Source organism: Ruditapes philippinarum, unplaced genomic scaffold, assembly GCF_026571515.1.
Source record: "Ruditapes philippinarum isolate M1 unplaced genomic scaffold, ASM2657151v2 ctg3192_1_1_1_1, whole genome shotgun sequence".
Lineage (NCBI taxonomy): Eukaryota > Metazoa > Mollusca > Bivalvia > Venerida > Veneridae > Ruditapes > Ruditapes philippinarum.
In genome coordinates, this window is record NW_026859252.1 from 1 (window position 1) to 20,272 (window position 20,272).

The 20,272-nt window shown below is 31.8% G+C and overlaps 1 protein-coding gene across 1 annotated transcript; it reads right to left on the reverse strand.

The window, feature by feature from the left end:
* Window positions 1-14,945: 14,945 nt before the first annotated feature.
* On the reverse strand, window positions 14,946-19,699 carry LOC132755796 (cartilage intermediate layer protein 1-like). The gene is made up of 5 exons (XM_060746714.1): window positions 18,965-19,699; window positions 17,597-17,887; window positions 17,135-17,243; window positions 16,766-16,923; window positions 14,946-16,041 (listed from the first exon to the last, which is right to left on the reverse strand). The coding sequence occupies exons 2-5, from the start codon at window positions 17,607-17,609 to the stop codon at window positions 14,948-14,950; spliced, it is 1,374 nt and encodes a 457-aa protein (XP_060602697.1). The 5' UTR covers window positions 17,610-17,887; window positions 18,965-19,699; the 3' UTR covers window positions 14,946-14,947.
* Window positions 19,700-20,272: the final 573 nt, after the last annotated feature.

Genomic DNA, 20,272 nt, shown 5'->3' on the forward strand with positions numbered 1-20,272 from the left:
TAATTCAACGTTTATTTGACAATATATGTAACACTTTCTAATGTTTTCTGTAATTTTCGTAATGGGCAGGCATTTACTTGCAAAAAATGTAATTTATTTTTGTCAAAGAAATACATATAGATCTTTATAGCTCAAGAAGTTTCTTGTTTTATTTGTCGGTGTTCTGTTTTGTTTTTTTATTTTAATCATTTAAAAACTACAGACAAGAAGTAAAGCTATTCTAGCTATAAGCTATTCTCTTCATTGGATTTTGATGTTCTTTCAGTGTATTTGTTTAAAAACATCATGAATAATAAATATCCATAAAATAAATTCATTTCAAATCAATTCAGTATAATAATTATGCATAATGAAAGATTACATAGTGTTAACGTCAAAACACACTCAAATTTGCCACTGTACTCAATACAAAGTCGATGCATGTGAGCTCACTGGTTTGATCATTATGCTTTCGTACCGTTAAGAGTCCTTTTTATAAAAATACGAATTGTCGCCTTCCGTAAGTGTGCTAGCAACTCAAAGAAATGACTTTTCAACTATTGTTTGTTTGTTTGCTGAGAAAAATTAAAAAATCCTATTTAAAATAAGCCTTTGATATATAGTGTTTCCTCTCGGGACGTCGTGTCACTGTAACACTTTTGTTTGATACTTTTGGATATTGATTATATCCCCTTTTATCATATATATATAAAAACATATAAAAAAATTTTAACGCCGATTCCCGGGCCCCGGATTTTTGGGACGACTTTTTTCCAAAAAGAAAATAAACGTTGCCTAAAAAGCCCCAAAAAAAATTGTTTTTCGCAAAAAATCAATTTAAAATGACGTAAATATCGATAGACATTGTCGGACTTTACATCCCTTTTCGGCGAATTTTGGACAAAATTTTGAAGGTTTAACCATTCACAGGTCACAATTGTCACTATGTGAAATTTCAAAATGTTGTGTCCGCTCTGTATCTTTCGAAACGATAGAGAGAAAGTAAAAATGTTTGGCAGAAATATTACCACACGGTGTACATGACAAAATTGGCCCCGTATCGGTGATATAGACATGTTAAAAACACATTTAAGTTTTATTGTGGGAAAAACAATAATGTCTAGATCTTTGATATTTAGCATATAGTACTCAAAAAAGCAACTCAACTCAGCTCAACTGTAGTGTTGCCTTATTGACCTTATAAAACAGATATGAATCATGCCCCTTGGTTCAATATTAGCCCCGACCCGCCCCGTCACTTGATTTATAAATACTTATTTAGGAAGCACATCTGAAACTTATTTTGTGAAACTACAATACCAAGAGTTAAGACATTTACAATGTAGCATAACCTTGCGAACGTCTACAAAATTGTCATAAATAATGTCCCTGGAATCAAAATAGGTCCCCTCCTGGTAACTAGATTATAGGAAACACAAGTCTTATTATGTGGAACTACAAAGCCCAGAGCTTGAATATTTGGCATCAGTTGGTAGATTTCTACAAAATCAATCATGACCCACAAGTTAAAATTGTTTCGGCCCCAGATGTCGCTTACTTTGACTAGACTAAAGAATAGGAAAGAACATCTCATCTTTTTGTGGATAAATACTATGCCTCTATATCAGGCATATAACATTGCCTAGAAGACCTCTATAAAAGCTGTATGAATCATGCACTAAGGATGAAAAATACCTCCACCTTAGAGGTCATATAGTATCATAAAGATATTAAAGATTAAACATTTTTTAGACAAGTTTTTCATTGGGTCTCTACCATTTTTTAAATATTATTTTTAATTTTCAAACTAATTTACATTTGGACGTATACTGCCTCGCTTTACGGTGCTCTTGTTATTCAACGGCTTCTTTATGTCGTCTTTTTATCTTATGAGGCAATGAATGCAAACGAAAAATACCAAGCAAATTTTAGGAGTTTAACACCGTCCTCTCTAGAAAAAGAGAGGTCATTTACAAATATAAGTAGAGCGCCTAAAGATGGAACAGCGGAGGTGAAAACCAGCTGCATCACCAAATATAAAGAAGTTTGTGGTGGCGTTAATTGTAGTAGGGGTAATAGCTGTTGGAAGTATAGCGGCGTTGGCAGTTGCATTAACAACAAAAGATGATGGCGAAAGCGATCACACAACAGGTTCAAAAAAATAGAATAATTACACGAATCTAATTTAACGTGTCCCTTTTACGAGATATGTTCAGTTGTAAATACTAATTATACTAATTTGGCCAGCAAATATATGAAAAACCAGTCAAACAAAATAAGTTCGAGCATTTTTCATAATTTCTTTGAAGCCTTCAATATATGAAATCAAATAATTTTTCTTAAATATTTCAGTACTACCAAGAACAACAACAACTGATCATATGACAATTTCAATACCTACAAATCATCAAACAACGTCAATAGCATCAACAACTTCCCAGACAACAACAGATACATACTATCTTTATATTATTCTTAACTTACAATATCTTGTAAACTTATTAGGCAAACCCTTCACCTACCAAGATATATTAAATTTCGAAATACTGTTTCTATATTCGTACATTAATTTAAGGAACCATTGATGGAATATGGTCGACATGGGGAGATTGGACAAAATGTACATCAACGTGCGATTCTGGAATTCATAAAAGATACCAAAGGTGTGAAGGACAAGACTCAAATCAATGTATTGGAGATTTCACTGAGGCAGAAGTCTGTGACGAAATGACATGCCCAGGTATTTTATAGATTTGAAAAATGTATCCCTCACCAGACGGTACATATATTAAAGTTTTGTCCACGTATGATTCAATGTTATAAAGTTGAAATGGTTGATAAAAATAATCTTATTCGAATATTTTTAAAATAAATTTATTGCATACAACTTTAAGTTGTTTGTAGTTCAAATATAAACTCTTCTTTGGTGTCACAATGTTAATGTTACAGTCATATTCATACACTTCAATTATTTTAAAGCGTTAATGTTATGTGTTTATAACAATATTTCTGAAAAACTTATTTCGAGTAAGGTAATAAAAACAATTAGACATAACGTTCAAGGTATTCTTTGTATTCGAATGTAAAAGCTTTTGCAGAGTATGGCAAATGGACAACATGGGGACCATGGGAAAGTTGTGGTGTTACATGTGGAGGAGGATTTAAATCAAGAACATTATCTTGTTCCAAGGCGGAATCTTCTGATATTGATTGCGTTGGTACAAGCTTTCAGGAAAAGACATGCAACGAATGGGAGTGCCAGGCTATTTTATCTTATTTTTTCAAGATTTTTTGTTTTATTTTTTATTGAGTTTGTTTTGGTTTTTTATACTGTATCAATGATTTAAAATTTTGGACCCGAAAAAGGAATATAGATGTTTTTTTTCAAAACAAAATATATATTTTGATGATTTTGGGAAAAAAATTTTACATATATATTCACCATTTAAATAATAAAAGTAACTACATTGGAATTGAAAATAAGTTTTGATAAAAATATAGGAATGAGTATTGCAATATAGTTTCATCTAAAAATGTCAGACTGCAGCAGAGTGTGTGATGTAGGAGTTCTCGTTGACGACTGTGACAGTTGTATTTGCGATGGAGAAGTTGTCATTGGAAGGGTACTAGCAGCCGATACCAGCAACCCGCTTAGCAATGCTGTTTTCTACGAGAGTTCCGCACCGACAAAAATTATTGGTGAAAGCAACTCAACGGGTTTTCACACTCGAAAATGTGTGCTCTGAATCTGAACTAATCGTGTCAAGATCTGGTTTAATGGATGCAGCTGTTCTGGTTACTACTTCCTATTTGTTAGTTAATATGTCAAAGACAGGTAGATATGTATTCTTATTTCTTGATGTCTTAATAATATATATAAATGGCAAAACAAAATAAAAGAAATGTCAAGTAGATTAAGGCCAAACTCTCGGCAAGTGGATGTTGAGGGTATATAAAATGTGGTAATTCTGATAGAAAGGTTCAAACATGGTTTAAAAAAGCAGCTTTACATTCGGAATACGAGAATACAAGATCCAGAATCTAACAGACATATCACTATGCGTAGAATATAAATGCAGTGGAACAATAGACCTGTATTTCAGGAAATGGATGATTTCACAAAAATAGAATTAAAACTTTTTTTATCCAGAAAGTGAAATAACAAGCAGCCGTACACAAGAATCAGATTTTTGACCGATTTCCAAAGTTTGCCAAACGTCGCTCATATTGGAAGAACAGATGAAATTTATGAAATATACGCACCGACAGTGTATACTCCAGATCTTGGATTATATTCAGCAACTTCTGATAAATTAGATATAGAAAGTGCAACAAACACAGCTGAAGGTGAATGCATATCTGGAAAACCACAAAACCTAGAAGATCAAAACCCGGCTTCGGGCGTTGCAGTTTATTTCTCTCTCAACTGAATATGAAGCTTTTCTTTCTTTATAATAAGTTGTTTGTTTACACAGACGACAATGGACCGTTGAATTTGTTTCAAAATGCTAGTTCTTACAAACTATTTCAAAGTTGTTTTTACAATCATTAAATATTGATAAAAAATATTGATATTTTGAACTTTTAACAATATTAATCAAGTCCTGATTTGTCATACATCTTATTTTGTTTACGAACAAACCGTTTCTTTCTTTTTTTCTCTTCTTTTTTGTTGTTTTGTGTGGGGGTGTTGTTGTTGTTTTTTGTTTGTTGTTTTTCAAAACGTATTAACCAATATTCTTCAATTCAGCAAAGATATAAACTTTTCATCCAAAGTATCACTCTCACTCTGTAATATGACTTTATCTGTCGATGATTTTATGTTTTTGTAATGCATTTATGGAGTCATCTTGATTATTAGTTCAAAACATTCACCATATCATCTTTTGATTAAATGTTATTTCACTAAGCAAGTTTTAATATTGTTATTGATAGTTGAATTTGAATTGTTTTAATTATAGTGTTATTTGGAATGTAAACTATGAAATAAATCTAGAGGTTTAAAACATCAAATGTTAAAATTTATCTGCTCTTTTCAGTACTTTTTAATCTGTATTGAAAGTATTTTTCAAGGCCTTCGTCACATCATTATTTTGAATGAAACTTTTATTTTTAAATAGATTTATAATATAAGATATTAATTTAATAATCTGCTCTTTAAATTTATGATAAAACTCTGAATAGATAAAAAAAGAGATCTGAGGCTACATGAAATGATATTTTGTGTATCTCCTTCATTTGTCGTTACTGTCATTATATTGACGTTGGGTGCCATTAAGTTGGTCCAATGGACTTGTTTTATTTAAAAAATAGCCGTTTATTAAATATATTACATACTTATTAGTTAAAGAACGCATGCAACACAACTTAAATTGTTGCATGCAGGGTCGGTTTGATTGACCCAGTGTTGAATGCATTCTTCAGTACATACCACCAGGCGCAAGCCTATTAAGCAGAACCAATATTTGAAGTAGGCTATCAGTGTTTGATATAAATTCGTCTTTTTTGCCTATAAATCATTTAAGGGAATAAGAGAAATAGTGTACCACATAAATAAGGCTTTGTGAAAATAAATGACGTCTATGATATATCTTGATTGTGAGTACAAACAATATTGTACAAAAAATGTCTGTAAAACAGTATGCCCTATTGGTAGAGTTAAACGTATAGTAAATGTAAATGCATCGTTTGCAAATATTATATAATATATAGGTCAATAAACATCAGTCATACGCTGTGCATCTGTACTAAATCAATTTGTCTGCTGTAAGCTAAAATATTTTTTTCTTAAACTGGTTTAAAATAGTAATAAGGCCCACAGGAGCACATCGAATTCCGCTAGAGGTGTTACTTTTGAATTCTAATAGAACCTTACATGGCTGCTTACTTGATTTCATTAAGTATTTTTCTTATAGCGAAGTAAAGCACGGAGGCTGATAAAGGTTCCAAATCCTTTGAGGGCATCTTATATGGTCAACATATGAACGCATGTTAAAACGTTTGACCAAGTTCAACCCTTCAATAAAATATAAGCCCGACAGAAATGGTGTATAATCTCGATGATAGTACAAAACGCGCAAATAGAACCTATGCTGAATAATTCCAGTGCATTTATGTTGTACCACAAAATATTTTACGTGCAGAACTTTTAACATATTTTATTAAGTCCCGGAAAAACCCATTATATAACAGGAATAGTTCCTGGATAACTAACCAGTAATTAAAATTATCTCTTACTAATTCAACGCGATTTTTGAATCAGCGGAAAAAGGGAACAGTAGACTGAATGTACAAGATCAATTGTTACGGAGAAATTCCACACCAGACGACCAAGCCAGCGAGCCTCGGATAACTAATTCAATGCTCTTTCCATTGAACTAAGTGGGCTGATATCTCTATTGGTTTTACTTTACTTATTGGTTACTATAATGCTAGGGGACCCTTGGTCCTATGATCTCTACTGAGGTCAGAAAGCCTAAAAAATCATATGGAAATTTTAACATAGATCAAGGTGAAACACTTCATTGGGAAAATATACAAAGAATAATTGAATAATATACTCAGGCAAAAAAATGAATATTTTTTGTGTGTTCTTGTCCGATTTCAGAGTTGCAACGCTTTTAGTGTTTTAGCCCATTGCATGATAAAAATGAATATATTGCAAAAACTAGATGAGGAAATCATCTTAAAATTTGCACCGAGACCTACATCAACTCGGAAAAATATTTCGAGTCCCATCATGTCAAAGAAAAAACAACTCAGATGAGTCCCTTTGATTAGTAAATACAATTCACGATTGCTAATGGAGAATAATTTGTATGAACGTATGTTAACATAACTAAGGCCTGTGTATTGTATTATTAATGATGTCCTATTTTCATGTACTTATGTTAAACCACCCTGTCTAACAGTATGCATGAACCCATTACATCATTATTGCTATAACATATCATTGCTCTCTATATATGAACAATAACATGTTTATGAAACGGAAACGAAATGACAATATGTCCGTTTTAAATAATAACACACATTTAACTTGAATCATTTGAACACTCATAATAAAATCTATTCATAGAATTATATCATTATTATTATATCTTACACATTATAATCTTGTCATTAGATGATGTTGTATAATTATTTGAAATTATGCGACTGTGTGTTTTCGAATTCAATATTGACATTATATCATATTGCATATTTTTCAAAATACAATTCTTCAATTTTATGTTTTCTCCACACAACATTATCTTTACATTGGATAAAGCTGTATATAAAAAGTTGTGTTAAATTAAAACAAAATATATCTGTTAATTATCTTTATACTAAGATCTTGTGAATTGTATAATAGTGATAATTATTGCCATTTTCTAAAATGATCGTCATTAAATTCATAATAAACATTTTTAAAATGATGTTTCCACTCAATACACACTCAATACACATATACAATGAGTATACAGTGCTGCCAAACACCTTTTATTTGTAAGTTACATTAAACAGAAATTTGACGAAGTACCAAAGATTGTTAAGGAGTAGTCACATCGAAAGCAATACTTTATTTGATTGAATACAGTTCTTAACAAAATACAGTCTTAAAAGCATCTTAAACTCTTTAGGTGATTATAACAAATTAATTTCAATTACCATACTCGACATGCATCTTGCAACAAATAAAGCAGATACATTTTCTTCCAAATCTCAAAAATTACTAAAATTCTCGTGATCGTCTTTTACGTATATATTTATCTGATTTTAGATTAAACTACAAACATCTTAGCTACACGTTGAACAACTTACCAGTTCACGTTGAACAACTTACCAGTTCAAGATGAGGCTTATCAATAGTTTCGTCTGACATGGTCAGTGGTGTGCACAAATTCACAATCCCCTTAAGTTAGTTTTAAAAAAATCAACCAACAAAATAGTTTTCCTGTTACAAAAGGTACTACAAAAATATACGAAATCTTATTACAAATCTATATGTTTCAGATTTGGAATTCTATACTAGTAGGCAATAACATAATACTTAATTTCTGCTAAATTTGTAATTTCCGCATCTAAGGTTCATTCATAAATAAGTCAGATGGCAAGGTTCTTGACACTTCTGATCATCGTTCAGTTCAGCTTTTTATGCTGAATACAATAAAGCACATGTATCTAAAGGTATTGTTTACTGTAATCAGGTAATTTTACCCGCTTTGATATATAATTCAGGGTAAAGGGACACAATCAAATTGTAAATAAAGCATTGCAAAAAAAAAACAACATAAAAGAGCCTTTCGAACGCAACCAAATTGACATTTTTGTCTCACTTTATATTACTAAATTGTATTTTTTACATAATCTCATGCAAAGCGATTTTCTTTTATGAAACAATAAAAATAAGAAAATCAGTAACGGAATATTGCAGATTTACTTTGTATATAACACAACATTTTATTCAAAGGACACATCTGAGATTACAATGAGTTTTAACTATAGTCTGTCCCATCAAATTTGAATATTCCATTTTTTATTTAATACGGGGAAGTCAAAGTCCGGGCCCGCTTCTTTGGCTTGCCCGGCTATAGACTTCACGTGTATATTTAAAAGAAAATTCAAATAAAAAACAATTAAAAAATATATAGAGTTCTATACCTATCAATGAAATTTAAATCAGTGTCAGTTCTAGATAGGCGCCGCCATTTACAATGTAACTCAATGATAAAAGGCGGTGTATTCCGATAACGTAACAAATCTCAACTTTTCGGATTAATAATAATCGTCGAGTGTTCCGAGTGAAAACGGAAGTGGGTACATATAATACCGAATGACACCTTTAAAACGGAAAAATGAAAGGATTTTTTACCGACTTCCCCGTTTATAGGCTTTGCCTAATTTCATATTATAATTGTAAAATCATTTAAATTAATGTCATGTTAAACCTGACGTCAATATCTCTAGGCATGTTTTTCATAACGTCAGTAATATGGTCACAATGTTAAAATTATATTTTTCCCGTTGACTTACGTTGTAACCTGACGTGACGTCCATTTCAAAATGGCGGCGCCCATAAAGACGTCATTTAGGGTTCGTCTCACAATTAGCGTGAAATGTACTTGGTAATTATTAAAAAAATTGATTAACTCCCTCGCTAATGAGAGAACACAGACTCGCGTTCGAGGAAAATGTAAATTATAAGAATATAATATGAAATTAGGCAAAGCCTATGAACGGGGAAGTCGTTAAAATCCTTTCATTCTTTCCGTTTTAAAGGTGTCATTCGATATTACATACACCGCTTCCGTTTTCACTCGGAAAACTCGACTATTATTACTAATCCGAAAAGTTGAGATTTGTTCCGTTATCGGAATACCCCGCCTATTATCATTGACATACATTGTAAATGGTGGCGCCCGACTAGAACTGACACTGAAAATTTCATTGATAGGTATAGGATTCTATATATTTTTTAATTGTTTTTTTATTTGATTTTCTTTTAAATATTCACGTGTAGTCTATAGCCGGGCAAGCCAAAGCCCGGACCCGCTTCGCGGGCCCGGTCTTTGACTTCCCCGTATAATATAATGCTTTCTAGTTTGAGCAATCAAACGTAGGCCTATACACTTTAAGCTTGTAAATACAGATTTAACTTTCCTTCTCACAATTCAACAAAATGTCCAGAAATACCGGCAGTGATTTGATATTATTAAGAATAAGTTTGAATTGAATTTTTCAATAAGCGACAATAAGTGTGTTTTTTGTATACTTATTTAGTGTAAAGGAGAGGGAGATCGACCCAGTGACGTCCTCAATAATTTAAGCCTTCCTAAAATTTGAAAATATTCAGTGAAAAAAACAAAAGCATATTTTTCGCGGGAGAAAAATTAGAGATCTACCGCGTATTGTATATTTTGTAGATTTAAAGAAGTCTTGAATAACGAGATAATATATAGGGAAATCATTTATGAGAAAAATAGTTTAAAAACATAAAATCAAAATGAAGGTTATAGATCTATGTAATTAATGGAAGAAGTATTGTACTGTTATATATTCATGTCATTTTAGTGTGTTTAAAATTAATTAAATGTTATCAAAAGTTTTATTATTAATATATGAATTGAAGGTGTAATTTTAACAGCTAAGTTGCGAAATCTGGGTATACAAAAATTATTTTAAATGTCATCAAGACAAATTTATCTCAACACTTAAAATTATCTGTATGAGGTTACATATACCTAACTGCCCTCTGTCAATGCCGCAACTGGAAAAGCGCGAGGCATTTTTGATACGTCATATACATGTATTTCGTAAATTGTTGTTGACGTAATAAAGTTTTTTTCGTCAGGAATCCATTTTCAAGAGATGTTGACATGTTAAATTGATGGGCCGTGGATTTGGAACATACTGAATTATGATGTGTTTCATTTACATATTTCATTTGGCAACCCAGATAACTCCACAAATTGAACACTATTTTAATAATGAGACGGATTAACAGTTTAAAAAAATCTGGATCATCATAGGCCTAAGTGTAGTCCTGAGTCATGCCATTCAGGAGTTTCAAAGTAAAAAATTGGGATCTACGGAACTGGATGGACTGTGGTAATGAAGGAATCTTCAGAATGCGAATTTGCCGTGACGTTTATAAAGATCTATTTCGAAATTCATGGGGATTCTATTCAGCTCAAAAGTAAGTGCAATTTCTAGATTTACTTCATGTGACTCGATGATTTCCATCATGCATTGCAACTAAACTGTTACATCTTGTAGATCATGCTTTGTAAAATAATCATGAAACGACCCCGAGAACGTCATGTATATTTTAGAAACATGACACGTGCACGGTGCTTTCTCCCGTTCATCTTCAAATGAAGAGTACTTCGGCAATGGCTAATGAAAATAAACAACAGAGATTTACCATAGAGAAATCAAAATTTGCTTTCACAAGAAAAGTAGACACTTCAGAGAAAAATCCTGAAAAATCTCGAGGGTGACTTTTTTAGTTTACAAAAATAGTTTAATTTTTATTCAACCTCGTTTTGTTAATTCACACCAGGCAAAAGTTCATTTCCATTTTTAATGGGACAGACTATAGTACGTGCTTTAAAGCTACATTATTTCAAATGAAAAATGTACGAGTACATGTTATGTGCAATAGATGACTGATTTTGTAATGAATATGACCATATTTCTACTGCGCGACTTAAACAATAAAGGCATTTTTGCATATTTCGACATCTTTTTTTAAAAATTTACGTGGTTTGTATGCGCCGTTTGCAATATATTTAGTTAGACTAGTGTATTGGATTGACGATACAGTACGTGTGGCATTGGGTCGATGAAATCTTAGTAATTTGCCGCAACATTAATACGCCTATATATCTTAAATACACCAAATTATTAAAATTTTGCAACAACCCTCCGTGTAAAAATAATAAAGAAGGTACAGGTGTATACATATATATAGCGTGTGTGCGCTAAAGCAAATACGATTGCATAATGTCTTGAAAAATATGCTTTCAAGAGAAAAACATGCGATTGTCATTACGTTTTAGTGTTTATTGAAACATCCCGAAAACAAAGGAAATACCTTCATCAACTGGCAGTACAACTGACACTGTCATTCATTTGTATTCTAAATGCGCTGTACTTGATATTAAAGCTCATGCAATAAAACATATATAATTGTATTAAAAGTACTTAACAGGTATCCTAGAACCAGATGTAGTTCAACGATTTCAAATTAATTATTGCAAGAAATAAAAAAAATGTGTATCTTTATAACGTGGTGTTGGTTAGGAATCGACCAGAGACCTTCCGATCCATAGCCCGATATCTATACCAAAACACTACTGTACACCTCACTGACTTGTTAAATTAACAAATATATCGTGTCAGATACCAGTGTTTATCCAATGATCTTTACGAAAATTAATGAAGCGCAAAATTTGGACAGCTCTGGACAAATGCCGAACTTCAGACTATAATATCGATGGTAAAACACCCTGGAGAATTTGTATATAATTGTATTTTTGTCGTGTGCTCAAGTAGTACTTCCTCTATATTTTGCACTTCGACGATTATGTTATCTACACTAATAACATGTTTGAAACGTAAACAAACCTACAGTAAAATTTATAATTATAAGCAATGGACGCTCAGCACGGCTTTGTTCCCAGTAGACATTCACATGGCATTTCTTTGTATAACTTAACAACTGTTACATCTACATATGTGGAAGAAAAGAAATCACAAAAAATATAGAATAAAGATAGCCCTCTAACTGTATTCACTTCGGCATCGAAATAATGATAAGACAAGACAATTCTATATAATATATCTTTTCTCTTGTATAGAGCAGTTCTTAAAAACCTTAACTCTTGTCATATAGTCAGCCGTGCTTCCTTTAAAATTAGTTCAATCGGTAACTTGTAAAAGTTTTTATTCTGACATCCTTGACCAAAAGTATTTTACCGTTATACCATACGTTATTGACAAATTTTCTTTAAAGACACATTATGTCTTAGGAACGAAACTGTTTTTCATTCTTTGAAAGGGCATAAACGTTTAAATAATGGTTTTGGAGCATGTCAGATGTTTCTCACCTGATGATTTAGTGCTGAATGTGGAACTAATTGTAATTAAAGTAGCGAAATGAAAACAAAGTAGTATGATGACTTCCATACAAAATAGTACTTCACTAAACTGTCCTTATTGCAAAAAAAGTTACAGATGCAAAATATGATTCAGGTAAATGGCAAATAAGTACTACAATAAAAAGAACACCAAAATTAAGAAAGCTTTTGAGAAATATAAATATAGGCATTTCTTCTGAGACATAAAGGCCCTTTAAATCTAGCGAAAAATGTTAATCCGTAAAGAAAACCTAGATCACTCATCAGCAAAAAATGGATTAAACAAACCAACTGGCAACAAAGCAAATCAAGATTTATTCTCTTAACAGTAGTGAAATTCTATTAAATAAAGCCCAAGGTACGGACTGTGAAGTGATTGTAAAGGTGAGCAATGGCTTGTGGCTTCATTCACATCCCGACGAGTCTGATAATTGTTTCATTTCCCCCGATTTTTGTTTCTCATTCAAAAAAATGGTACTATAAATAACACCCTTTTGCAATGTAGAATGATAGACAATGTCTATAAGGCTTGCCCTGTCTGTCTCGGTTTAAATTCTAATCTTACACAAAACTGCGAAAAAGCCAGTGACATTTCCCTTTTGAATACTAGTATAGCTGATACTCTACTCAAATGCAAGACATATAACACAATGCGATATATAACCGCTAATACCAGCATATTCAAAACATAATTTAATACCAATGGTACTTCAATGTATTGAATGATGTACACGAACAGTTGATACGTCACTGTAATCATTCAGTGGACTTTGATTCGAACTATGTTTTTCCTTTTCGTTTGGGTTTACTTGGTTTTACTGGAATCAAAATGAATCGTATATGAATAGTATTATTTCTACAATTGAGAAAAGCGTTTTTATTTCATTTCATCATACTTTATTTCAATTCAACTTTGTCCAGTTGAATTTGTGATATCTTATAGGAAAAATTAAACAAACTTCATTTTTCATGATTTTATTATCAAAAATGATCATTAAGATTATGTACATAATGCTTTTGTTTAAGTAATACAAGTATCTTCAAGTTTCCTTTGTTATAGAGTAACAGTTGTGTGTAAATCAAAATGAGCAGAAAATAAATATTGAATTTCAAAAATTGCGTTTTCATATAAATAAAATAACCTGTCAACTTTTATTCACAAAGTTAAACATATTCTATTTAAAACTTCTCACTATGATAAAATGTATATATGCAAATGCTACGTTTTAGATCACAATAAATTATACATATTAATATTCAAGAGGTTAGAAAGATAAACATTAATGTTTCCAGTTTCCATGATATCAATTCAATAAATCAATGAATGAACTCCGACATATTGTTAAGACCCTTTAACGCAGCGGAAAGCAACAGCATAATCATTATCCGAAATTCGTTTCGGAAAGGAAGCTCCTTCACAATACTCTTTTGCATCTGATCTAGCATGGTCAATGGTTGTTCTGTTTATTGAATAAATACCATCCACATGACCTTCGTCAATGTTTTCTGCATAAAAAGTGAATTTTCCGTCACTTAGGTATTGATTGACGATATCATAATTGAGATTGGACTGATTAATGTGTATTTCTGTAACTTCGCATCTACCGTACTGAGACGGATACTCCAATATAATCTTTACCTTCGTCTTATCAACCTTTTCAATGTTACAATGATCTATAGAACCACTGCATCTATATTCAATGCAATACGTCTTACGTGAATCAATTTTGGCTTCATGAATACCAATAATCTTACCTTTAATGTCATTGAAAGTACCGCCGAAACTGGATACGCGTATTTTCATGTAATTTGAAATTAAAGTGCTATCTATTCTAACTTTTACAAAGCAAGCCTTTATTCCTGTCCTTAAATTTGTTTGATACCAGCTTCTCATTCTCAAATCTGAATTTTTAGAATGGCAATCTAATGGTGATTTCTCATTAAATTTCCACTCATAATTAGACACTCCGTAAAAGAAACGTAGGTGGGGAGCTGACATTGAGTTTGATGCTTCACATAGTGATTTAGTCTCATAAAATGGTCCACTTCTAGAAGAACAGAGTTGCATCGTAAGGACTCTTCCATCGTTCGATATTGAATGTGTAGTGCGTGGATAAGGCCCATCTGTATATATTTGTTTTGTTCGGTCATAAGCTGGATACATTGTGATGTAAGCTTTTTCGTCTTCACAAGGTATATTTAAACATACTTTTTTGTTTGTATTATGTCTGATAGAATGCGCCTCTGTTCCGCGGATGATATGAATATTAAACCGTAACGTGGGTAGGTTAGTGACGGACTCCGCCATTTCTATACTTTTATACAAGTCAAATTTGAAGTAACATTCAGGGTTTTGAATTAGCCAATTTGTAAACCTTATCGTAATTGTACCATGTCTGTTTCGATACGTCTGCGAGAGCACCGACCCATGCATAAGCATTGCCATGACTTCTCCTTTTCCGTGTTATTTCGCCACTGTCTTTCTCCAGTTCCCAAATGCCAGTTTGGGGACTTAAAGTCCACAATTTAAAGTCTCCGGACGTTCCACTTTCATCGACATCTTGAGGCATATAAGCATCGATTACTTTATTCATTATCAAAGGATTGCCAGATATATCTTCAAAATAAAGATTGAAAACACCAAGTGAAATCAACCCTCCAGAGTTTCCTTCTTCATCAATATACTCAAACTCTCCTGGCATATCATCAAAAACAGAAGTGTTTGACGGATCAAGAAATGTTAATCTTGCTTCAACTATTCCAAAGAATTGACTACCATTTTCAAAATAAAATGCATTTGCAGGTACAGATAATAAAATATTGGAAGAATTTGACTCGCTAGAAGATCCTGCTTGCAGCATATTTTCTACCGATGAGTTTATCTTTATAGGTTCAGCAGCCCTCATCATTTTCACTTCAACTTTCAAAATATCACTCAGACCGTCAGATAATTCAATTATTCTAACAGCTGGAAGAAATTCATTGAAGATATTATCCTTGATAATTAAAATTATTTTTGAAACCAACGGTTCAATCGAAAATTCGAAAAAACCTTGGTCTGTTGTATAACTTTTTATTTCCCCATTCACATATACAGTTCCGAATTTAACAGGTGTTCCGTCTTGTTGTCCCTTTGCAGTTCCAAGAACAGTCATTTCTGATACCTTGCAAACATCACATTCACAGGATTGTGCGTCCACTAGTTCTAAGACATAATCAGAGCAGTCCACAGTTACAATCTGAAAATCTTTTATTGCGCAGCAAAAGTTATCCTCATCTCTACAGTTCTGTTTCCCGGTAGACGTGTAATTTCTACATGGAACACCTGAGCATTCGTGTAGCTCATATGTAGTTGAATTTGTATTTTGTTGAACACAATCATCTGGCAACTGCAACGGTTTTAGCTTCAAAGCGTCATTACAAAATTCATTTGGTGTAGCTAAAAAAAGAAAGTCGTTAAAATCTTATAATTCACAATCATATTTTATTTGAAAAGATGGCTACTTAAAATATTCCCTATTAAAAATTATAAACTGTCTCTGAAAATGAGACATAGAACTTTCTGGTATGAATTTGACATAAATACGATATGATTATAACAATTCAAAAAAGCATGTTGGTAATCTATTTAAAATTAGCTCATAACAAACACTAAGTTAGGATCTGACGGGCACCAATAGGAGCTCACCTCTTCGTGACCTTTCAAACAGCCAATCATCGATTAGCTTTCAAAATTTTGAAAGCAATGCGGTTTTTATTTTAACCTACTGGAAAATAAAGTACAAAATTGGTAATTTTCACGATTTCAAGAACAAACATTGCCTTGTTTATAAAGCCGGCAGGTAAACTGGCAAAACAATCTTGCTTTTAAAATTGAGTCTATTATTTCCACTTTATTTGACCTTTCCAATTACTCGAACAGTTTTGTTTTTTACAAAAATCAACAATTTGTTTTACTTCCACGGACAGCGATATTTTAATTGATACTTCGTCTAATGCCTATCTTTAAAGGACGCTAAAATAGCTCTCCCGTGAAAACCGAATCACACTACAGGCGAAACAAATACGATGATATTGAGATCTACATGCAAGAAATAACTTAAATAGATCTGAACACTTCATTGAAATTGGCATGTTATAAAATAATTATGGTTAAAATGTACCTTTTACATTTAATTTTGCAACTTCAGACATTATAACTCCTGTATCACTGTAAGCTTTACACTGGTATATCCCGCTATCTGACTTACTCAAGTTTGTCAAAAACAGTTGTGTTTGATTCGGATAAACATGGCTATCTAGTTTGGAGTGATTTCTAAACCTGCAATAGTAAGTCATTTACTCAAAGAAGTTTCAAGTACTGCTAATCTTTAAACTCAATTGTATGCTGTAAAACCTTTCTTGATGTTTACATAAAAAAATGCATTATACAAAATGTAATGTTTTAATTTTAATATTTATTAAGTTATGTTAAAGAGTGTTTAAGTAAAAATATTTAAAGTTATGCCAACTAATAAGTTGAATAAAATTACCATTCATAATAGTGAATGTCTGGATTTGCAAATGCTTTGCAACAAAACGTAACATTTTCCGCTATCAATCTGTACTTCGATTGTGGCGTCTCAACGAGATAAGGTTTAACTGCATGAAAAATAAGTAAATTAGCATCGGTATCGGCGGGAAGTTTTGACGTCAGTTTCTAAACAAAATATTTTTCTCAAAATAACCACAGTTTTCCCTTCAGTAATAAACATAGATCAGACAAGTTTGGACAACATAAAACTTTCGCATTGGCTTCATAATTCATATGCTTTCTGGAAAAGGAAATAAATCAAAGAAAAACATAAATTGAATATATTATATTCATTTGTCAATAATTCATTGGTTTAATTTATCAATTCATTCAAATATTTACTTTAAACTATAACATTATAAAAAGATGATTTCATAAACTTCTTGAATTGCAATTAATTTTTCGAAATTATTGATTTTACCTATCTTCGGCATATGTATCTCAAGGTAAGAAGTGCTAACATCTATTGCTGTATCAACATAGCCCTTTTTCGAGACATAAAGCTTTGATGGAGTACAATTAGTTTTCAAGCTAAAATGTCCTGTAAGATTACTTAGTGCAAGCTGAACTGTCGTCGGTTCGGATTTCGGATCAATAGTTACATTCCCTAATGGATTACCAGTTGACACAGAATACACTCTACCAGTTATTTCACAAAAACATAAGTTGCACCTAGCATCACTTGATCCGATGTTGCAATTCTGAGGACAATCTAAAATATTAAAATATAATATGATGTAAATTACCGCTCTATGTCTGTCTCGTTTGTTTGATTTATACGTTAAAATGTGGGAATTAATTGTATTGCCTTAAATAACAAATTAATTATTATCCAACTCCTTTATTCGTGATTACGTTTCAACAACTGGTTCATTTAAATTTGTTTTAATAATACTTTATTGTATATTTTCATTCAAATTATCACAGTCACTCAAACTTATATTAATTTTAAGAATGAAGAATATTCCTTATAAGAAAGGATTATTCCACTTCTAAATGCGCACGTTTATTTTGTCACACAAACATTAATAAAATAATGATTTAACAACTTTGCATAGTATCCATACAGTGATTTGTTGTTGTGCTATCCCGACAATGCAAAGGTCGTGATATGGCGATATTCCAGCTTTAATTGCCCTTCGCACAAGCAAGCAAATTTAAATTATTTGTGGATAAGATATTAAATAATAAAAATCTATCATTTTGTAATGTTAACGGTAATTCCCCTTATTGAAGTTCAAAATATATAGATTAAAGAACCCAATGAGATTGCGTAAGAACATTTCAATGCTTGCTACGAAATCATCCGGAATTTTGAAAATTGACAGCAGTTTTTTTTTTATTTTGAATCTATTGAGTCGCTGGTTTAAATGTCAAGATGTATTCTTTATGAAATTTGTACAATTCAATAAGTGTCTTCTTGTAACTTCTCAGCATTATTGGTGGGGGAAGATATCAAATCCCCTTCTGTGCATATACCAAGAGCGAGTACATGAGTAAGATCATTGTTAGTAGTTTAACTGGATATTATGATTAATCATTCATTACCCACCGTAATGCGATAAAGAGCCAGTTGTTCAAAATTAGCAACATTAATCATTCCGTCACGGTGGTTCCGTGTAAATAAATAATAAATTATAAAAGTGTATTATCTATGTTATCAATTAAAGTGACTTATCTTGAATAAGGTTATGTACACAGTATCTATTTGATAAATTGAAATAATCAAATCAAAATTTTTAATCAAGCTTCAAACTGTTAATATTTTTGTACCAGGTGCCAAACATACCTCTTGTCTGCTTTTCTCCGCCATCGTCGTTTTTGTTTTTTGTGAGAGCGACAGCAAGCCCTGCTATCAGACCTAGCACACAGAACTACTATGACAATTGCTATTTCGACTCTAGTACAATGTGGCGATGCAGATTCCTTAATGCCTGTAAATTTTTCATTGCAATCCCTTGTCTCTACTTGATCTAATTGTGTAAACGATTTTTCCTTCTCTCTTGAAATAATGTTAAAAATGTGTGATGTCGGTGTGTATCTCGGCTTCTTGTTCGCTAAAGCTTTTGCCATGCTTTTATCAAAACAATACCGATCTTATTAAAATGCGCAAAATTGTTTGTTCTTATAAATGTCAGAGAACAGTTACGTCATAGTGGTGGACCCCGCCCTAATTGTTCAATAATACAACTCGACGTTTTTAATTGGCTCATGCGATATGAAACAATCCTTGTACACTGTTTTCCACAAATGAATGTTTTAATATCTGATAGTTTATACCATTTAATTACACTGTGTCTGTAAGGAGATCAGTGTACTTTGTTTTAATTAACACTACAGGTGCTTAGCTTCTAATACGCGAGTACACAACTGAAAACAAATATGAATGAAAACCAGTAATATATGCCAACTTGATTGTATGTTCATATAAAACGATTAAACGTTCGTTAGTTACCGTCAATATCCTTAGAAATATATAATTGACGTGAATAGCACTAGTACTTTACCACACTTGATTCACGTAAACATAATGCATTCATCATAATATTGAATGCACCGTAAGGAAAAAAAGTGTTTCAAATACACTTGTTAAGATGTTAGTATTTACAATTATTTATTTTTGATTAAGGTTAGATTTAAAAATACGAGTATATCCATGAAGGTTTACTTGTTTTCTTACAGTACTATGCAAACTTCAATATTAACTAAATGAAAGAGCATTAAAATGATAAAAGTTCCAATGCTTCCAATTCATAAAAATAAAAATCATTGTAAACGTATAAGGCTTTATCATACATTTCAACAATTACATTAAGACTAGTGTAAAAAATCCGAAAATGACAAACGATGTCCGATTTGCAATTAATGATAACTAGAATTTGAAATTTGACAGTGACATTATGCCCATTTACACCCGGTGATCAAAATAACTTTACGTTTTGCCATAATTGTGTTCAATTTTAAATTTTGTCATGCAAAAATGATTAATAGTCAACATGACCAACGGTCTTTAATTATTGTTCCGAATGCATCGGTAACGTTAAACGTTAAAAAAAAATAAAAGTGTATAGCAGTCTTTTTTATAATTTAGGTTTTT

Excerpts from the sequence above, each read along its gene's own strand:
- LOC132755796 (XM_060746714.1), bottom strand. Across the intron at positions 16,924-17,134 it reads GACATTCACTATTATGAATG|GTTTAGAAATCACTCCAAAC; the intron begins GTAATTTTATTC and ends TTACTATTGCAG. Across the intron at positions 16,042-16,765 it reads TGCAAAATTAAATGTAAAAG|CTACACCAAATGAATTTTGT; the intron begins GTACATTTTAAC and ends TTCTTTTTTTAG.